At 37.3% G+C, this 20,062-nt stretch overlaps 3 protein-coding genes across 3 annotated transcripts in view; 2 read left to right on the plus strand and 1 right to left on the minus strand.

Annotated features, from left to right (window-relative positions):
- Positions 1–7,628, minus strand: part of LOC131432641 (uncharacterized) — a 57,104-nt gene extending 49,476 nt beyond the window's left edge. Inside the window, exon 1 of the mRNA XM_058599050.1 lies at positions 7,332–7,628. The gene's annotated coding sequence lies outside the window, so the exon portion shown is untranslated. The remainder of the gene's footprint in view (positions 1–7,331) is intronic.
- On the plus strand, positions 5,556–7,338 carry LOC131432633 (probable cytochrome P450 304a1). The gene is made up of 3 exons (XM_058599037.1): positions 5,556–6,241; positions 6,318–6,589; positions 6,658–7,338. The coding sequence occupies exons 1-3, from the start codon at positions 5,592–5,594 to the stop codon at positions 7,281–7,283; spliced, it is 1,548 nt and encodes a 515-aa protein (XP_058455020.1). The 5' UTR covers positions 5,556–5,591; the 3' UTR covers positions 7,284–7,338.
- Positions 7,629–11,699: 4,071 nt separating the features above from the next.
- Positions 11,700–13,010, plus strand: LOC131432710 (signal peptidase complex catalytic subunit SEC11A). The gene is made up of 3 exons (XM_058599171.1): positions 11,700–11,933; positions 12,016–12,152; positions 12,215–13,010. The coding sequence occupies exons 1-3, from the start codon at positions 11,865–11,867 to the stop codon at positions 12,561–12,563; spliced, it is 555 nt and encodes a 184-aa protein (XP_058455154.1). The 5' UTR covers positions 11,700–11,864; the 3' UTR covers positions 12,564–13,010.
- Positions 13,011–20,062: the final 7,052 nt, after the last annotated feature.

Consider the following 20,062-nt stretch of genomic DNA (forward strand, 5'->3'; position numbering starts at 1 on the left):
ATGGTTGTTAGAAAAACTCCCAAGTCCTCTCTCCCAGCAATAACTAAGTGATATGTAGATATGGATTCTGGTGCTGAACACCGATTTAGAATATTGAACTATCGAACTAGGTTTCCGGATCAGAATACTGAATCTGAATCTGGATTCTTGAAAGAGATTCTTTATCCGAATATTGATTCTGAACTTGAAGCAGAATTCAGTACTTATATTCGGAACATGGATCTGGATTCTAGACCTGGAGTTAGATTGTGAATTTGAACTCCTGACAGAGACCTTAACATAGATTTTGCGTCAGAGTTCTGTTTTCTGAACTTCTGACAGAGTTTCCGAAACTAAACTTTGGACCGCACTCTAGGATTCCTCAATTCTAAACTTGAACCTAAATTATTGATAGAACTTCTAAACCTAGACTCGGATTCCGAACCAGGACCTGAAGTTGGATATCCTACAAGGTTTCTGGATCTAAATACTGAATCTGGACATGGTTTTTGAACCCGAATTCTGTAAGAGATTCTGAACCTGTGGCAGGAATCTACCCTTGAACACTGAGCACGGGTTTGGATTTTAGACCTGAACCTGATTTCTTGGCTTGAACTCTCGATGAAGGTTTTGGCAAATACAAATAATAATACCCCTAAATCCCATACAAACGAACCGCCAGTGTTTGGTTCACAGCCTGAACAAGTAAGCCTAGCAAATTACTTCCTTTCATTGTGATAGTTTGAAAATGTAGAAGAAGATCGTTTCTGGCAACGCTTTATGCTAGTTGCTACGGTGCAAAACAAACTTGTTTTTATATGTTTATCGTTACTGTATTAAACTGCAACAATCAGTCTAAATATCACCGGCACTAACACAAAAGATAAAAAATGAACACAAACACCCACGAATCTACAAATATCAATACATTCATGGTGGCTTAACCATTCTAGATTATTGTTTAACTTACATTTCGCTTGTGATCTTGATTATCAGATAAAAACTGTTTGTTTATTTATTTTTCACTATAATAAACAGTAACTATGGTGAACTTGTTCTTACCCTTCAGTGTTGCTAGTTTTATAGAAAACTCGTTAAAGTACATTGTCACTCTGACAGTGTATCATGACAGTGTACCGCACGATGCAAAATGTGTCCTTGAAAATTTGTCGAAGTATTCCGTATTATAATTTGTATTTGGTTTTGGGTCTGAATCTGGAGCAGCATTCTGGAGCTGGATTCAGCATTCCGAACTAGATTTTTGCTTTAAAAAATTGACAGAGACACTGGGAATGCACCAGAGTCGTGAACCTGGAACTTGATCCTGATTTTAGATGCTGAACCTGAAGCTGGATTCAGAAACAGCATGATTAAGGACCTGGATTTGAATTCTGAATCTGCACCTGAATTGTGTACATGGATTCTGAGGCAAGATCTGAATTCCAGACTAGGATTCCGTACTACTATAATTGGAACTCAGAACCTAGACCTGAACTGAGTAACTTGACCTAGCCTCTGAACATGAATCTGTGATCTTAGTAGAAGCAAAGTCTTGGCATTACATTCCTTTTGTGGAATTTGGTCTTTCTGTTTTAACAGACTTCGCAGCCGATTCATATACCGTATAGAATCATTGCATGGCTAGTACTATGGATCCAACTGACGCTAAGAATCCTTCCAGGTAATGTGATCTTAGTACAGAATCTAAATTGTGAACCTAAAATCGGTACTTCGATTCTGGACCGGAATTCTAAGTCTGGATTTGAATTATGGAACGGGAGGCTGGACCTCAATACTGGATCTATAGATATGAATTCTGAAATTGGACTCAAATTCTTGACAGATTTTGTATCTGAACCGAAATTCTGCATCTGGATTCTGGAATTTAATTTTCAACCTGGAGTTGAACTTTGGTGCTAGGCCAGAATTCTGACCCCGGATCAGCTTTTGACAGAATTTTTAAAGCGGAAACTAGATCCTGAACCTTGACTCTTCACCTGAATTCTGGACTTGAATTCTAGACCTGGTTTCAGAACATGGACCTGGCTTCTTGAGCGAAGATCGGGATCCGAATTTTAGGCCTGTCTGGGTTATAGACCTGAACTCCTGACAGGAATACATAGGTTTTCGTGTGTTTTGGACATAAGTTCGGATTCCAGACTTAGATTCTGGGTCTGAATTCCTGATAGAAATTTTCGATCTGAACCTAAATTTTGAACCGGGAAGCAGAATTTTGGGTCTGAATTCCGAACCTGAATTCTGGATCTGACCTCAGGATTCTGAACAAGATTTTAGACTCGAACTCTGAAAATCATTGTGACCATCTGGATTCTGAACGTGGACATGATTTTTTTTTCTGTATGTTGTATGAATTTAACTTACTTTCGTTTTCTTTCTCACAAATCTCATAAGAATAGAATGATTCACTAATCGCATAATTTATGTAACTGATAGTTTTGAATGGAGTTGTTATTCGCAATGATATATTATCCTCATGTCTATATAAGCTTGTCATGAATACATTTAACCTAGGGCCTTTCTCAGAAAGATTTTTAAGTATCGAAGCCCACTACTTGCGAATCATTGCCCACCCCTTAACAACCAGTTATAGGGACCAGTTTGAGAATCACTGTTCTAAACAATCTTGGCTGAGCCTTATGGAAATTACTGAAAATTGCTAACTGACAAGGTCTCATAAAATCAATGAAAGTTCGAGCTTACATTTCTAGTCTTTTAGAACTCGCTTTGAGCTATCTTAGAGCTAAGGCAGTGTGCCTTAATAAATATATTAGCATACAAAAAGGTAAAAATCATTGTGAATCATAGCAAAGTCTTGGCATTACATTCCTTTTGTGGAATTTGGCCTTTCTGTTTCAACAGACTTCGCAGCCGATTCTTAGTGTACAGAATCATTGCATGGCTAGTACTATGGATCCTACTGACACTAAGAATCCTTCCAGGTCGGGACTCGAACATACGACAACTGGCTTGTAAGACCAGCGTCCTATGCATTGAACCGCCAACCCGGGACAACTTGTGAATCATGTTTCCTGTTATTATGGATTCTCGAAGTTCCGGTTGAATATCGCTCCTTCACAATATACGATTTTCCCTGGAAACCGAAAATGACTGAAAGGGTAAACGAAAGAAAGAACACAATTTTTAAACCATTTTTGTCGTTGGCTGGACATGGAAACAAGATTGATTGACTTCCGTTTTGACAAACTTTTGATATGCAGAACAATTGCATGTCAAATGTTACGCGTAAATAATTTACCGGTTAATACAGTTCCTCTAACCTACTAATGGGAGACAGTACAAACAGATATCATTATCCAATTAAATGAAACTAAGTATAATTGAACCGTCTGCGCACGCGAGTAAGATCTCAAAGTATGCCAGCAGGCATATTACTGGCGCTTGTACCTACCAGGAAAACTCACATCACGCTAAACAACACTAAATGATCCGGAATAATAGAACACTTATATCGTTTTCGCTTGAAAAAACTGAAACTGACCCAGGGTAGTTTCATCAAACAAACATTTTTCACGAAACTGTGTTGTTTTCGCACTTAGCAACGAGGGTTTGAGCAAACCTGATATAAAAACCAGGTTCGAAACTGACTCGATTTTCAGTTCAACAACGTTGAAACTAGGTTCGAAACTGGGTTCAAACAAACGGTTTGACAGCAGTTAGAGTGGAAACAGGGTTAGGTTTGGCATCAAGCGAAAACGACATTAGTCAAATATGAGGTATACCTAATTAGACTGTCCGATATGTCATGATGTCATATGATAACTACGACTGCAGAATCGCTGGAAATGGTTCAGTTGGTAACCTTTTCAATTTGTAAACAGTTATTTCAAGTTAATAAGAATTTTTCTTTATTTTGCATCGTTGCACTAAATTATTAAACACACGTTACTTTATAGATCTGGAACCGGAAGTCGGACCCGGATGAAATTGAGAAATATGAGACTATAGGAACTTTTATTTGAGCCAGTATAGCCGATGCCGGTTCGTTTATTAAGTAACTAATAAAGGCTACAAATAGAATCAGTTTTGCATCGTCGCTCTAAATGACGGTGTGCAACCATGCACGCCTTAGAAATTGAACAAATCACACTGCGAACGGATCATGCCGATGGTAAATTCTTCTTCTTTAGTACCAGCACGTATCGACGTGTACCGGGTTTTACATCGACATTTTGAATAACGATTTGAAAGTTTTGACACTCATCGCCATATAATTTCGAAACCGGAAGTCGGATCTGGATGAAATTACACATATCCTCCAGTTTAACCAGTTTAACCGTTGCTGAAAAATCGAAGTGAGTTCCATTTTGGAAGCTTTTCTTCACTATTACCGATGCGTTCGGAAGCGGAAATCAGGCATTAGTTGTCCCAAAGTAGATTTATACATCCACCAACTGACAAGGTCTGCTAGCTAGAAGAATTTAGCACTAAAGTTTATAAAAATGTGCACCTCGTTTCGTCATCACTTGTAACAAAATACTCTTGAAATTGAGAAATTTTGCTAATCACACTGTAATACCGGACCCGACAGTCTGAGTCAAATGTTAGGGGACTTGTCTAAGAATTTCAAGACCTTTCATTTGTATACTAGTTTGTAAAAATCGGTTAAGAAATCTCCGAGAAAATTCACATTTTGCTTTGTAATTCCGGAACCGGAAGTCGGATCGAGATAAAATTCAATAACGATCTATGGGACCATGCGCCCTTTCGTTTGAATCCAATTTGTGAAAATCGGTTCAGCCATCTCTGCGAAAATCAAGTGACACACACACGCATACACACACACACACACACACACACACACACACACACACACACACACACACACACACACACACACACACACACACACACACACACACACACACACACACACACACACACACACACACACACACACACACACACACACACTTGCTCAGTTCGTCGAGCTGAGTCGAATGGTTTATGGCATCGGCCCTCAGGGCCTCGGTTCACAGAAGTCGGTTTTCACAGTGATTGTATAGCCTTTCTGTATGAGAAAGGCAAAAATGGACAAAACTTCGCACTGACGAAACTGCCCATTTAGCATCAATCATAGTAACCCATGAGTCAGCAGACAAAATTTGACAGCTCGATCAGTCGAACTCTAACCGTGATGGCAAAAACAGTAAAACAATTCCGTTCAGAAGTGTGCGGCATTCTACGGTATAACCTGAACGTATTTTACAAAAAATTCGTTGAGAATATCTAATTTGCGGGAATTTGACTCACACTGCGAACGGCTACACCCAACTAACAACAAATTCAACAGAGCACTCGCATTCAACAATCAGTATCATTAGTTTAGAAGTGTTTTCTATTTGTTTTCAAACAACAACACAATTAAATGCACAAACCTGTCATTTCATCAACCGGACAAAGTATAATCGAACTTCTCGACACTAACGGTAGGTTCGTGTTGACATACTTCAGTATCAAGCGGTATCAGTACACCTCTCCGAGTTAATGATCCTTTGATCACGTGTCAATGGAATTTTTTAGTATAAAACCATCGACGTTTGAACGGAACGGGTTTAGTTTCTCATGAAGCGATGGCTTCCACGGCCAGTGTCATCCTTTGGTCAATCGCGGTTGTGCTTCTGCTGTATCGTTGCTTCAAGTTTCTGTTCGGACGACCGCCCAACTTCCCCAAGGGACCTCCAAGGTTGCCAGTGCTCGGTGGATATGGCATTATGCTGATGCTCAACTATAACCATCTGCACAAGGCTGCTTTGAAGCTGAGCGAGTTTTATCGGACGAAAATTTTGGGTATTTATTTGGGTGATTTTCTGACTATCGTTGTCAACGACATGACGGTGGCGAAGGAAATAATGAACCGTACCGAGTTCGACGGCCGGTCGGATATGTTCTTGGCACGGCTGAGAGAACGTAATTTTCAACGCAGAGGACTATTCTTCACCGAAGGTCCCGACTGGAAGGAACAGCGCCGGTTCGTTTTACGACATCTCCGGGATTACGGATTTGGAAGACGTTTCGTCGAGTTAGAAGCCGAGACGGAAAGTGAAATCATGAATTTGGTGGATATGTTGAAGTACGGTGCAAAGTTTGAACACGAGCGACCGTTGCTCGAAGACCATTGTGCTAAATGTCCGGATGTGTTTTACGGTAGTTTTACCAATCTCTACTTTCAAGTGATTTGTGGAGAACGTTTTTCACGAAAGGAAATGGCAGAGTTTTTTGAGTAAGTGTGAAGTCGTCCAATGAACTCTTTCATCTTACCAAACTACGTTAGAAAATCTCATCATCTCATTCTACAGAGCCGGTCGCTATGCGCTTCAGTTTCAGCAGAAAGGAGACGACTACGGTACGATTCTGAGTTACCTGCCGTGGCTTAAAGATTACTTCCCAGAGGCAACGAACTATCGCACCATGCGTGAGGCAAACCTCAGAATGACCGATCTGCTAGAACCGATAATGCAACGGTACATGGCTTCGTACGATCCAAAACACATCCGTTGCTTTCTGGATCGCTACATCAAAGAGATGCAACAAACAACACCGCTAGAAGGGAATCGTTTTACCTTCCAGTGTAAGTTTTTAGAAAGTGAAAATTCAAAAACACATCTAATCAAATGTAATTTTACTTCTACCCCGCAGACGATCAGCTAGTGATGATCCTGTGGGACTTACTGTTTCCGACTATGTCTGGTTCGGCAATACAACTATCCATGCTGCTGGAACGGGTACTGCTGAACCCCCACGTAGGCAGCAGAGTGCAACAGGAACTCGACGATGTCGTTGGACGCGAACGATTACCCAACCTGGATGATCGAGCTCAGCTGCCATACACGGAAGCTACCCTACGGGAAGCGTTACGCATCGATACGCTGGTTCCATCGGGAATCGCACACGTAGCTTTGGAGAGCACCAAACTGTGCGGCTACGATATACCGAAGGGAACCTTCGTTATGCTCGGACTGCATGCAATTCATCACCAACGAGAAATTTGGGGTGATCCGGAAAACTTCCGGCCAGACCGGTTCCTTGACGAACGGGGTAAACTATCACTGGCAAAGGATATATCCGTTCCATTTGGGGCGGGCAAGCGACTTTGTGCCGGGGAAACATTCTCACGCAACACACTGTTCCTGATGTTTTCCGCAATTATGCAGAATTTTAATCTTAAAATCAGACCCGGTGATAAACGGTCGAGTTTCGGCGAAAGAGTGACCGGTGTAGTCACATCAACAAAACCGTTTTGGATTCATTTCGATCCAAGATAACTTTAGTCTAGTTACAAATATGGTTAAGTGAAAATTTTGCTAGATTACCTTAAGTAGACAACTTCAGTGATTTTGCGAGATTAGATTACACTTTCACAGTATAACGTATCTAAACCATCACGATATTTTTTATAATAACACTCATCGCAATCAAGCACACAACAGAATTAAACTTTATATACAAACAAATAGAATGAGCCGGAAGCGTAAACAACAAACAAAAAGGGTATAGAACGAAATGCTCGAAAAGGCACATTCGACCTGAATCAATACCAGGGTCTAACTTAGGACATGACAAGTAAAATATTTTTTTCTATTTTAAGAAAAAAAAAAGTGCTTTATCTACCAAACAGTGAGAAGACACCTTTTTTATCAGTCTGCATGTGTTATTTTGTTGCACAAATATTCTTCGGTGTTTTTAGTTTTCATGAAATTATTTTATAGATTGTCGTTTTAAGTGATGTAGTATGAACCTTGTAATTCACACAGAAAAATTTATTTTGAATTTAAATATTACACTTTGAATTCAAATATATTTTATTTTGTATCAGCGCTTATTTTCAATTTTCTTTGATTCAATTAAATTTGATATTTACTTCAAAACAAATATTTTTAATTTCTACACGCACAGAAATAATTAAAATAAGCATTAAATTAAAATATATTGTGCATTGAATTCAAACATACATCACTTGCATCTGAATTTCATTTCACTTGGAATCAAATTCAATGTTATTTTTTTTTGTTTCGATTATAGAGGTCATTCGCCTCTTCGGGCCAGAAAAACTTTCTGACCCTATTTGCGGGGTTGGGAATCGAACCCAGGCGGGCTGCGTGAAAGGCATCGAGTTACCCATCACACTATACCCGTCCCCCAAAAAATTGTTATTTGATTCAATGCAAATTAGTTTTGTTTCTAAAATCAGGCTTTCGTGCGACTGTGTGTAGATTCAATGATGGATTTTTCATAAATTAAATAAATTTACTTTTCTTTACGTTTCGTCTTAGACTCGTCAGTGCAGAGCAGTTCAAATTGAATTGCGTAGTGCAAACTTAAACAGTTCTAAGACGAAACGTTAACGCACAATTATAACGATTTCAATAGTGCAGATTAGAGATAGGCAATTCGTTCGCGAACGGTTCAAAAGAACTAGTTCTTTTGAAAGAATGAATGAGCAGTAGTTCTTTTTTCGAGAACAGTTGAAAGTTGTGGGACCTTTTATGCTCGCTTAACCTTTTTTTCGAGAACGGTAGTAAGAAAGCTGCATCACGAAAGCTCAGTTCTAATTCGTGGGACATTTTTTTGCTCGCCTGACCTAACAACACTAAGTTATCGTTTAGTCTTTGAACAAACAAACCCACTATGAAAAGAACGAACGAACGGCTCTGGAGAACTAGTTCTTTCAACAGAACTTTGCATCACTGAACGGTTCTTTGAAATGAACTGATTTGCCCATCTCTAGTGCAAATAGTTTCAATTCGTCAACTGCTTCGAAAGTTATTACTTCCTCGAACGACGTTTTCCGTTTGAATGATGTAACAAAATGAAATCTTAGAAAAAGTTGTGTTAAATTTCACAAAATCTACTAGTTCCAACGCTTGATTCAATGAAAATATTTTAGAACCAATAATCTCTGGTATTTGATTCAAGTACAAAAAATTTGAATCAACATCAAAGAATTCGAAGCTAAGACTCAGTACATTTGATACAGTTTAATTCAAGAGTCAACATATTTTTTTATTTGAATCTATCCAACGACGTATTTGATTGAAATACATTCAATGTACTATAACAAGCATTTCAATCAAATAAATTTTTGAATTTATTCCACAAAATTTTAAAATTTTAATCCATATATGAATATATTTGAATCTAATATGCATTGCCACACATAATTGGATTCAAAAAGAGTTTTATTCGATTCAAATTTTAATTCAAAAATAATTGTATTTGAATCGAACCATTGTTTGAAATTGACTTTAAGACTCAATGCACGAGATGTCCAAGTGAGTTTCACTTTACAGTGTTTGGTCATTATTTCGTCCAGGAAACTCCTAGAAGAGCGACTACATGTTTTGTAACATACGCACAAGCACTTACAAACTGACATTTGGTAATCTTGAAGAGCTGATTCGAATGGTATATGACGAACAATTCGAAAGGCAAGAAGGTTTCATCTCATCGCAAAATTGGCATGACAAAGGATACTGCGAACAGTCTTTTAAGTGTTGTACACAGTTGTTTCAAGTGCGTTTCTTTTTGCTTCTAAACGTCGCTTTACTATGAAACGCTCAAAACTGTTTTTAATGGGATAGGGAGGAAAATTCACTTTCACAAAAAATGTCAATATCTCTGTTAAAAATGGACGAATTTCTACAAAGTATGGCTTGTTTGAAAGGTATTACAACGAAGTATCTATTTTGTTTATGAGGTTAATTGAGACAAATATTGTCAATAAACTGCAAATTGCGACTCAGAACTTTTTATAACTCAAAAAGTAAACAACGGATTCAAGAACGAAAACAATAGCGTTTTGCAACTAGTCGCATTGAATTCGGCATTCAAGCATTTTCAAATGAAATTTCGAGTGTATTCACATAAAATCATCATTCATTGTTTCGCTTCAAATGAAAATAAAGTCCATTTAATTCCACTATACTAAAGATTTCTTCACTATATTGTCACCAATGTCACAAAGTAGTAACAATGACATATACTAGTATATCGTTATGCTTTTTGCATCCTTCATAAGTGTATCAGTTTGAAGTCTGATACAAAGATAAAGGTTGCAGAAAGCGTACCAAAATACTGCCATAGTAATATCTGTTACTATTTCGTGACATTAGTGACGAAAATTGTAAAAAAAATCTGATATAGTGGAATTAAATGAATTTTTTCTATTCTAAAATCGATTTTGCTCATTCCGCTAACCGCTCCAAAAAAGTATTTTTTTTATTGCTTCTTTTTATAGTTTGAACTGTAAAAAGTCCCTGTATGAACGAAATCTGAAGACCATTATAAAGAGATGTTTATTTTCTTTACAAAACTATTTGATACTGTAGATATTTGAAGTGTGATGGAGTACATAACCAACATGTGTAACCAAACGAAGTTGATAAAGTCTCTTGGTTTACCCAAGCTGTTGAAGCATAGTGTACCAAATTTACCAATCAGTTGAGTCCCTGCTATTCAAATTCAGATACAAAAGCTACCGTCTATTTGGATAGACGCAGTTTGATATTATTTTCAGAACGACAGCTTAACCACAGACTAGCAGACATGAATAATTTTTCGTGATGCACTAGTTCCACCTATATTGTACTGCGCGAACTATTTACTATTGGTACAGCCCTTGTGTTATGTAAAAGTTTTTTTTACTAGTTGGTACCCCCTCGTATGTCGACACCGATCAGCTGCTTGCAGGGATGCCTGATTTCATCATAATATTTGAAAATGAAAAATTAAGTAGCGGCTGACCAGAAGTAAGTGAATATTGTAACAAAACGGGTTCAATTTTGTATTGCGTTGAAGGATGAGAAGTAGGCACAATTCTGTATATAGTTTTTGCAATATGTATTAAATCTGTATTCTGCATGAACTTTGCATGGATGTATACAAATCAATACATTACAGGTAATTCTGTATGAATGGCAACTCTGTTGGTAAATGAAAATAATAAACACAGTCTAGATGACAGACAGGATGTTTTTTATAGAGTAACATGGCGCCATCATGCCATATGCGAGTACTGTCCCAACTAAAGGAATATTCGAAATGACCGTTAAAATGATTGAAGAATCTAATTTGAGTGTCCTGTCTGTTAGTCTGTGGCTTAACGCCGTGCTGCTAATTTGGCGCGCATGAACTTCACATTTCTCTTCCCTACTTCTATGCACGAGATTCGATGCGAAGTCGCTTGAGGGTGCCATTCTCGCAAAAAAGGATGATGCCAATGATTTGTTCGGGATATATGAAAGCTGGATATCTTGTTAATATGATGTCTTTGCTTTTAGGCAGTTTTAAAAACCGCGACATGTAGGGTAACAGAGGTATTTTGGCCCACCTAACAAACTATATGGATTCAATCGATCTTAGGTAACCCATGTTGCATCAGTTTGAAGCTAATCACATTAAATTACCTATTGCGGAAGGATTCTTCAAAGATATTAAAACATTTGGTGGATATTTTTACAAAGTGGGCCAAAATAAAATCGATCCTAAAGCGGGCCAAAATACCTCTGTTACCCTAATCAGTTTCTTCGCTAGTATCACATGAAACTGTACCTTGGAATTTTATGACTTGTAACTTTGGCACCCCTGCTTTGAACTGGTTAACTTTTTCTCTATTCGACCAGAAGCGCTGACACCAATTTCGTGGTTGTGTGCGTGACATCAGTAATGACAGCTTGCACGTCATTCGCGGCGTTTGCATAAAATATCAACGAGACACGTATAGATTTAGGAAGCTGTCAGAAAACACGATCGAATCTGTAGGTTTTTCCTGGGGACACGCCGTCGCTCGATTTTGCTTCGTAAGAACTAACATTTAAAGCTGATCTCATCATCACAAATCTACCAAGATGGGCATGCTTGAATCTCTAGGTGTTGACGGACTGCTAAGTGATGTACAACGGATGGATAAACGACAGGTAGGTGGTTGAAAATGATGCCGATACAAGTTGCTCGAAACTCATTCGCTTGTTTTTTTTTCTCCCGGTGAAAAATGGATAGTTTTTCTTTCAAGTGCTCAGTTTTGGAATGATTGTTTCCTCTGCCCTTATGATCTGGAAGGGTTTGATGGTCGTCACTGGTAGTGAGTCTCCCATTGTAGTGGTGCTTAGTGGCAGCATGGAACCGGCCTTCCATCGGTAAGTAGAATTCCCTTGCATCAGTTCGGCATATTACGAGCTCCAATCTTCTATTATTCTAGCGGTGATTTGCTGTTTTTGACCAACCAAGAGGAACCGGTACGTGTCGGTGAGATCGTCGTATTCAAGATTGAGGGACGCGACATACCGATCGTGCACCGGGTGATCAAACTGCACGAAAAGAATAACGGCACGGTCAAGTTCTTGACCAAGGGGGACAACAATTCGGTGGACGATCGGGGCTTGTACGCACCGGGACAGCTCTGGCTCACCAAGAAGGACATCGTGGGACGGGCCAGAGGCTTTTTGCCGTACGTCGGCATGATTACAATCTACATGAACGAATATCCAAACCTTAAGTACGGTATTTTGGGGCTACTGGCACTGTACGTGCTACTTCATCGAGAGTAGGCTCTCGATGGATCATTCGAGGAATTCCGTTGGTTACGCGAGGATGGTAGAAGAATGAAGTTTTGTCGTATCTTTGAACATGCCAGCTGCATTTCGATTCAGAGGAACATATAATGTAATGTCGTTTTCGTTTTTAAATTGCACTACACTGGTGTAGCGAAAGCTGCACTGAAACCGTTCGTTTTTGCCAATTGCACTACACCAGTGCTACACTTTTTCTGCACCGATACCACTGGTGTAGCACTCATTGAAAGTTTGGTGTAGCTCTGTGCAATGGAATCGTTAATTGTAGTCAATGGTTACTGTTTATGTTTTCGTCATTTTTGTTCGTTTATTCATGCCTCAGTGTAGCACTGCACCGGTGTAGTGCAAATTAAAAACGAAAACGCCATAAGATAATAAATTTGAAATCCATGCGGTAACTAAATAAAAATTATTTCTTCCTTATTTGCTTATTTTGTTATTTTTTATAGGGGCTTCAAATGTTTTGGGAAGCCCCGCTTACCTGAGTCTATATTCTTTTCACCACCCGAAATGTTGATAGTACTATTTGAAAATGGCCGCGTGTATTTGAATAATGTTGACGTATTGATGAAGGTTTAACAATACTAAACATTGATCATATTTTCTCGTGTAAGGGACGCAACACCTTAGCAATTTTGTTTCTGAATCTGCTCGGAGCAGAATTCCAGTATTTAACTGAGTAATGGTTACGCAATTTTCCGCTTCTGAGTTTCTTGTCGCTATAACAAAAGAAGTGGTTATGAGCGGAGACACAAACCAACTGTTTTTTGTTTTCAACCCTGTAAGAAAAAATCGTTCGTCAGGAGCTCTTCATCGGTGCAATTAATCGTCCAACGAGTCTGAGGCGAGTAATTTTCCTAATAGCTCGACCCGTGTTCAACAAACAGAGGCCCATTGTTTCAGAAGTTTTGTGCGGGACCGTAAGATCTGTAATCTGAGTTTAGGTTTGTTTAACTAAAAAAAAAAGAAAATGAAAATGCTTGAAAAAGCTACTAGCAGCTGCTGCTAAAAAAAACTGGCTTGTTTGGAAAAACTTCCGGGGAAAACTTTAAAAAAACTGTTCAAAATACTGTTTGAAAAATATTGTTCGGAAATTTGCTCAGAAATTATAATTCTTCTCGATAAAACTACTCTATAAACTGTGCGAAAATAATTGGTCCAAAAACTGCTCGAAAATTGAATAAAAAAGTTACTCGAAAAACTGGTTAAAAACTGATAATGATCGAAAAACTTTGAAAAAATTGTTCGAAAAACTGTTGGAAAAACTATCGGGACAAGCTTTGGAAATCTGACTAGAATAAATGACTTAAAAAGCTGCTCAAATAACAACTAGGAAAACCTACTTATATAGAAAATAAACTGTTCAAAACACTACTCGAAAAAAATTGCTGTTGAGCAACTGCTAGAAAAAAAAACTGTTCGAAACCCTACCGGGAAATTGTCCTGTCTAAAAGAACTACTCAAAAGCAAATGAAAAACTGTTTGATAAACCTCGAACAGCTTGGAAAAACTACTAAAAAAAACAGCATGAAAATCCGCTTGAAATAATTGCTTGAGAAACTACTTAAAATATTGCTCGAAAACAACTGCATGAAAAGTTGATCAGAAAACTCAAACTACTCGAAAAACTGCTATAAAAAGTTGTCCGCCGAAATTGCCCGAAAATTTTTGGAGAACATACCGTGACAAACTTCGGGAAACTACCCGATGAAAACGGCTCTGAAGAACTGCTCAAATAACAACTAGAGAAACTAGCTCGAAAATTCAATTGAAAAACCGAAACCGAAAATTTGCCAAAAAAAAAAAAACTTGTGGAAAAATTTATGGATTAACTGTTTCAAAACCTGCTTGAAAAAATGGTCAATAAAACTACTTAAAAACTGGTTTAAAAACTGCTAGAAGAACTGTAGAAAAAACTGATCAAAAAAATTTTTTTCTCAAAACTTGGAAAATTATTCAGAAAACTGAAAAAATTACTTGAAAAAATGCTCGAAATATATAAAAAAAAATGTTAAAAAAAACTGTTGGAAAAACTACCGGGACAAACTTCGGAACACTACTCGAAGAAAACGTGTAGAAAAAACTGCTCAAATAACAACTAGGAAAACCTGTTCAAAAATTTCATAGAAAGAAACTGTTCAGAGCACTATTCGAATATGTTCTCAAAAAACCCTAGAAAAACTGTTTAAAAACCTGATAGAAAAACTGCTCGATAAAACTACTTGAAAACTATCTGAAAAAAAAAACTGCAAAATTACTTTAAATCAGTTACTCGTAAAACTGTTAAAAACTAATGCAAATAATTCGAAAAAACTATTTAAATATTGTTCGAAAAAAATCCTCTGAAATAACTAATTGAAAACCTGATCAGAAAACTGAAACAAAACTGCTGGAAAAACTACTACGAGTTATTCGAAAAACTTGGTCAGAAAACTGTTGAAAAGCCTACCAGGTCAAATTTTGAAAAAACTATCCGAAGAGCACTATTTGAAAATTTGCTCAAAACACTTCCGAAAAAAAACTGCTGGAAAACTGTTTGAAAATTGCTTGCAAAACTGCTCGATAAAATTACTTAACAAACTGGTCCAAAAAAACTGGTTCAGAAACTGCTATCAAAATCTGCTGAAGAAACTCATATAAAATGCTCAAAAAATTGTTTGAAAAATAAAAACTTCATAAAACTACTCGAAAATTTGTTTGAAAAGACTTCTCCAAAAACTGCTTTAAAAACACTCGAACAATTGCTCGAAAAAATGGCGGAAGATCTGCTTGAAAATTTGCTTGAAAAAACTACGCGAAACAACTTCTCCGAAAATCCAAAAAAAAACAGCTGGAAAAACTGTTCGAGAAAAACTGCTTAAAATACTTTCCCAAAAAAACTACTCGTAAAACCCCACGAGAAACTGTTGCCTAAGCAGTCAAATGCTATGGAAAACAGCACAAAAACTGTAGGAATTCAGCTTGAAAAAAAAACAGTATGTAAATTGGTTTAGAAAAACTACTCGAAAAAACTGTTCGAAAACTTGCTCGTAAAATCACCTGGACAGCTACTCGAAAAACTTCGCGAAAAACCTGTTACTATTACCAACTACTAAAAATTACTCGAAAAAACTGCTCGATTGCACTGCTCGATATAATTCATAAAAACTAATAAAAAACAGCTCGTAAACCTCCCGCCCGAAAAAAAAATGCTCGAATAGCTACTGGAAAAAAAATTCTGCTCGAAAAACTACCTAAAACCAAGCTCAAAACTGATCGGAAAAACTAATTAGAAAAAGTTACCCTAAAAAAAATTTTTTTCGATAATACTACTCAAAAAAATTGTTAAAATAAACTGCTCGTCAAAATTTCCGAAAGACTACTCGAAGAGCTGCCGGAAAAAAATTCTGCTCGAAGAACTACTCAAACAGCAACTCAAAACTGCTCGAAAAAACTAGTTAGACAATCTACTGAGGAATACTGAACAAAATATCTATTCGAAAAACTGTATAAACAACTTGTTGAAAACTACTCGAAACAATGTTTGATGAGCTTCGAAATACTGCTTAAAGAAATTACTCGAAGAAACTTCGATAAATTGCTCAAAAATTTGCTTAAATGAAGCTATTCAAATAACTGCTCGAAAAAACTACTCAAAAACTACCCGGTTGAATTTCGAAAAACTGCAAGAAAAAAAAATTACTCAAAAAAAAAACGGTTAAAAAGACTCACAAAATAGCTTTTATAAACTGCTCAAAAGTAAATGCTTGGACAAATTTCGCAAAAGCTGATCGAAAATTTGCTTAGGAAAACTGCTCTAAAGCTGGTCAAAAAGCTTGTTCCTAAAACAACCTAGAGGAGTATGGAGGCTCTGGCGCGAATCTACTCTGTAGTCATCAAGGTAAATAGAAATACAAACCACATGAATAGTATTCCATTGGTTTTTATTAGGTTCTCTTCCGCCTTATTTTCATTGCCTTCGTCTTAGATTCATTCCAACGTTTTGACATTTTTGGGAATGTCAAAACCGTTCCTGACAACGTGTAGCCTTTCAGATGGCAATAAGTAGCCCACACTGGATGTTGAAAATCTAAACTTCCGGCTTCTTCCCGTAGTTTTTATTTTCTTGCTATTTAAGGAAACAAAATACTAATCGTTTTATCTTTTTCAATGTTCAACTTTGCGATTGATTGTTGTTCTTGCTGTTTCTGTATTTTTTGCTTATGTTACACTTGTTTGTTTGAGAAAGCATCCAACTGTCAAATAAAGATTTCACCATGGCTTTGGCGATTGACGCCAATACGTTGCTAAGGATCAGTGCCTACTTGGTTTTATCACCAAGAAAAAAACAACGTTTTAAAAGCTTCCCGTCCTACCCCGACCCGCTTGATTAATGTCAACATTGGCGTAGAAAAAATATTTTACAGCTAAGTTTCGCGTACTGTAGGAATATCATTTATAAAATCTCTCGACGGTTTCACCGAAAAATAATTGCATTTTAGTTTGGTTGTATGTGCTGTAGTATTGGTATTAGTAGTATTTGGTTGACTGAAATCGCACATCTCTGACCCATTGGACAATTAGATCGGATGTGCCATTTTAGCCAGTTTTAGTTAGTGTCATTTATGTTGCAATATCACTTCGGCAATCGACTCTCCAACGGAACTTCTTTCGGTAATTTTCGAATACTGAAAAAGCTGTTACGACGTAGGAATTTGCTAACATTGGAATTGAAACGATGTGTTTTGTAGAAAAATAAAATCACTAGTTTGCCCGTCTTATTTCGCGTGCGTGTGTGTTTAAGTGTTTAAATACTAAGCCGTATTCGGAAACGCCCTCTTTTCAATTCTCCTTCAATTTCAGTCGTTCGCTTTATCAGTCATCTCATTTTCACTGGGTCCAGAAAGGACATTTTCCAAACTCGGCCTGTCATTGGATTGCGTCGTCTAGTGTTAAATTCTTCTGGAAGCATTTAAGTGGGTTCCATTTTTCTGTTTGTTTGTTGTAGAATGAGTTGGCTACCAGTTGATTTATTGACATGTTTTGGTTTCGATTTTCAGGCATAGAAGTTCCGAGATTCGGGGTACGGGGTATTGTTGTATACTAACTAAACTAGTTCAGCGGGACTGCGCAGGGACTCTGTGGGTGTTACTGCGGTAAATATATTTATATAGTTCGATCTCTTCTGGGGTCTGATGCAAAAATAAAACCTTTTACATACAATAGTTGCTTCTCGGTTTGTTTTCTTTCTTCGTAAATTTGATTTATTATAAGATTAGAATCACATTGAACTTATTCGAATTAGTTTTGTTTTTCAATAGTTTTCATTCGGCTTAAAGCTAAATATAATTTATGTATAAAATTAAATCTGTCTTTCAAATGTTAGATTTTAGAGTAGCTGTTCTGGAGTTTTTTTGTTTTTTTTTTGTTGTGTTTTAAAGTCATATTCATTCGACCGAATGGGATTTGTAGTGATATAGCTAAACGGTTATTATTTACACGATTATTTCTATAGTTTACTCATACTCTTCCCGTTTATTGTAAATTAGTTTATCCTAGCGTGTTCTTATTCTCTTTTTTGTTGATTTTATTTTTATTTTAGTTGAAAAAATTGAAATGCTGTTTTAAAATTCGGCAAAATTTTCGATGAATTCTCATTTATTTTTCCTTCTAGTATTTGTTGTTGCACATATACGAAAATATTGGTAAAATTTTGGCAGGTTTTCGTCGGTTTAATTTTTTTTGTTTTATTTTATCTTCGTTTGCTTGTTGGTGATGAAACTCTGATGTTGGCTGAGGACTAAATCAAGCTATAAGGCGTGATATTTTGTTTTTTTTTGTGTGTTTGTTGTTGATATTTTTATTCGATTTGGTTCCATCCGGACCGGTGGCACGTTTGCGATCAGGTTTTGTGATGATATCGATCACATTTCTCTGCTCGGAACTAATAATCGAAAGGTGGCAATCGAGAGTTCAAGAAAGTAGTTTTTGTTTCTTCACTGTCACGATACAGCTTCGAGAATCGATAATGACAGAAAACGATTCACAGTTAGTTTTTCCTGTTGGTTCTGGCACAGAGTACAAACATCCAAACTGATACAAGCTTTTTTAAAAGAGCTGTGTAAAGCATGCAAGTGAAAATTCGCTAAAATCCATCGTTACGTACGATTTTACATGCATGAATTACCATTGTAACAGATCGGCTGAAAAGTTCGTATCGTTTCTATGAGAGGGCGCCACTAGAATTAAATCCATACCATTTTCAGTTAGTATCAACCTTCAAAAGATACGTGTATAAATTTGACAGCTGTCTGATTATTAGTTTGTGAGATATTGCATTTTGAGTAAAGCTACTTTTGTTATTGTGAAAAAAATGGAAAAAAAGGAATTTCGAGTGTTGAAGAAACACTACTTTTTTATGAAAAAAAGTGCCGCCGATACCAAAAAATGGCTTGATGAGTGTTATCCAGACTCTGCACCGGGCGAAGCAACAATTCGTAAGTGGTTTGCAAAATTTCGTACTGGTCATATGAGCACCGAAGACGATGAACGCAGTGGACGTCCAAAAGAGGCTGTTACCGATGAAAACGTGAAAAAAATCCACAAAATGATTTTCAATGACCGTAAAGTGAAGTTGATCGAGATAGCTGACACCCTAAAGATATCAAGGGAACGTGTTGGACATATTTTTCACGAATATTTGGATATGAGAAAGCTTTGTGCAAAATGGGTGCCGCGTGAGCTCACAATCGATCAAAAACAACAACGAATTGATGATTCTGAGCAGTGTTTGGAGCTGTTATATCGAAATAAAACCGATTTTCTCGTCGATATATAACAATGGACGAAACATGGCTCCATCACTTCACTCCGGAGTCCAATCGACAGTCAGTTGAGTGGACTGCACGCGATGAACCGAACCCAAAGCGTGGAAAGACTCAACAATCGGCCGGTAAGGTTATGGCGTCTGTATTTTGGGATTCGCATGGTATAATTTTCATCGACTACCTTGAAAAGGGAAAAACCATCAACAGTGACTATTATATAGTGTTATTAGAGCGTTTGAAGGACGAAATTTCAAAAAAACGGCCTCATTTGAAGAAGAAAAAAGTTTTGTTTCATCAAGACAATGCACCGTGTCGCAAGTCGATGAAAACCATGCTGAAATTGAACGAATTGGGCTTCGAATTGCTCCCTCATCCACCGTATTCTCCAGATTTGGCCCCCAGTGACTTTTTCCTGTTCTCAGACCTCAAGAGAATGCTCACTGGTAAAAAAATTAGAAGCAATGAAAAGGTAATCGCTGAAACTGAGGCCTATTTTGAGGCAAAGGACAAATCGTACTACAAAAATGGTATCGAAAAGTTGGAAGATCGCTATAATCGCTGTATTGCCTCTAATGGCAATTATGTTGAATAATAAAAACGAATTTTGGCAAAAAAATGTGTGTTTCTATTAAACGATACGAACTTTTCAGCCGAACTGTTATGCAAGCT

This window comes from Malaya genurostris, chromosome 1 (genome assembly GCF_030247185.1).
Source record: "Malaya genurostris strain Urasoe2022 chromosome 1, Malgen_1.1, whole genome shotgun sequence".
NCBI lineage: Eukaryota > Metazoa > Arthropoda > Insecta > Diptera > Culicidae > Malaya > Malaya genurostris.

What these genes read in the sequence shown, in the direction of transcription:
- LOC131432633 (XM_058599037.1), top strand. Translation starts at nt 5,592, where the DNA reads ATGGCTTCCACGGCCAGTGTCATCCTTTGGTCAATCGCGGTTGTGCTT. An exon ending in GAAATGGCAGAGTTTTTTGA is followed by an intron (nt 6,242 to 6,317) that starts GTAAGTGTGAAG and finishes CTCATTCTACAG; the next exon opens with AGCCGGTCGCTATGCGCTTC. An exon ending in GAATCGTTTTACCTTCCAGT is followed by an intron (nt 6,590 to 6,657) that starts GTAAGTTTTTAG and finishes TCTACCCCGCAG; the next exon opens with ACGATCAGCTAGTGATGATC.
- LOC131432710 (XM_058599171.1), top strand. Translation starts at nt 11,865, where the DNA reads ATGGGCATGCTTGAATCTCTAGGTGTTGACGGACTGCTAAGTGATGTA. An exon ending in AACGGATGGATAAACGACAG is followed by an intron (nt 11,934 to 12,015) that starts GTAGGTGGTTGA and finishes AAAAATGGATAG; the next exon opens with TTTTTCTTTCAAGTGCTCAG. An exon ending in ATGGAACCGGCCTTCCATCG is followed by an intron (nt 12,153 to 12,214) that starts GTAAGTAGAATT and finishes CTATTATTCTAG; the next exon opens with CGGTGATTTGCTGTTTTTGA.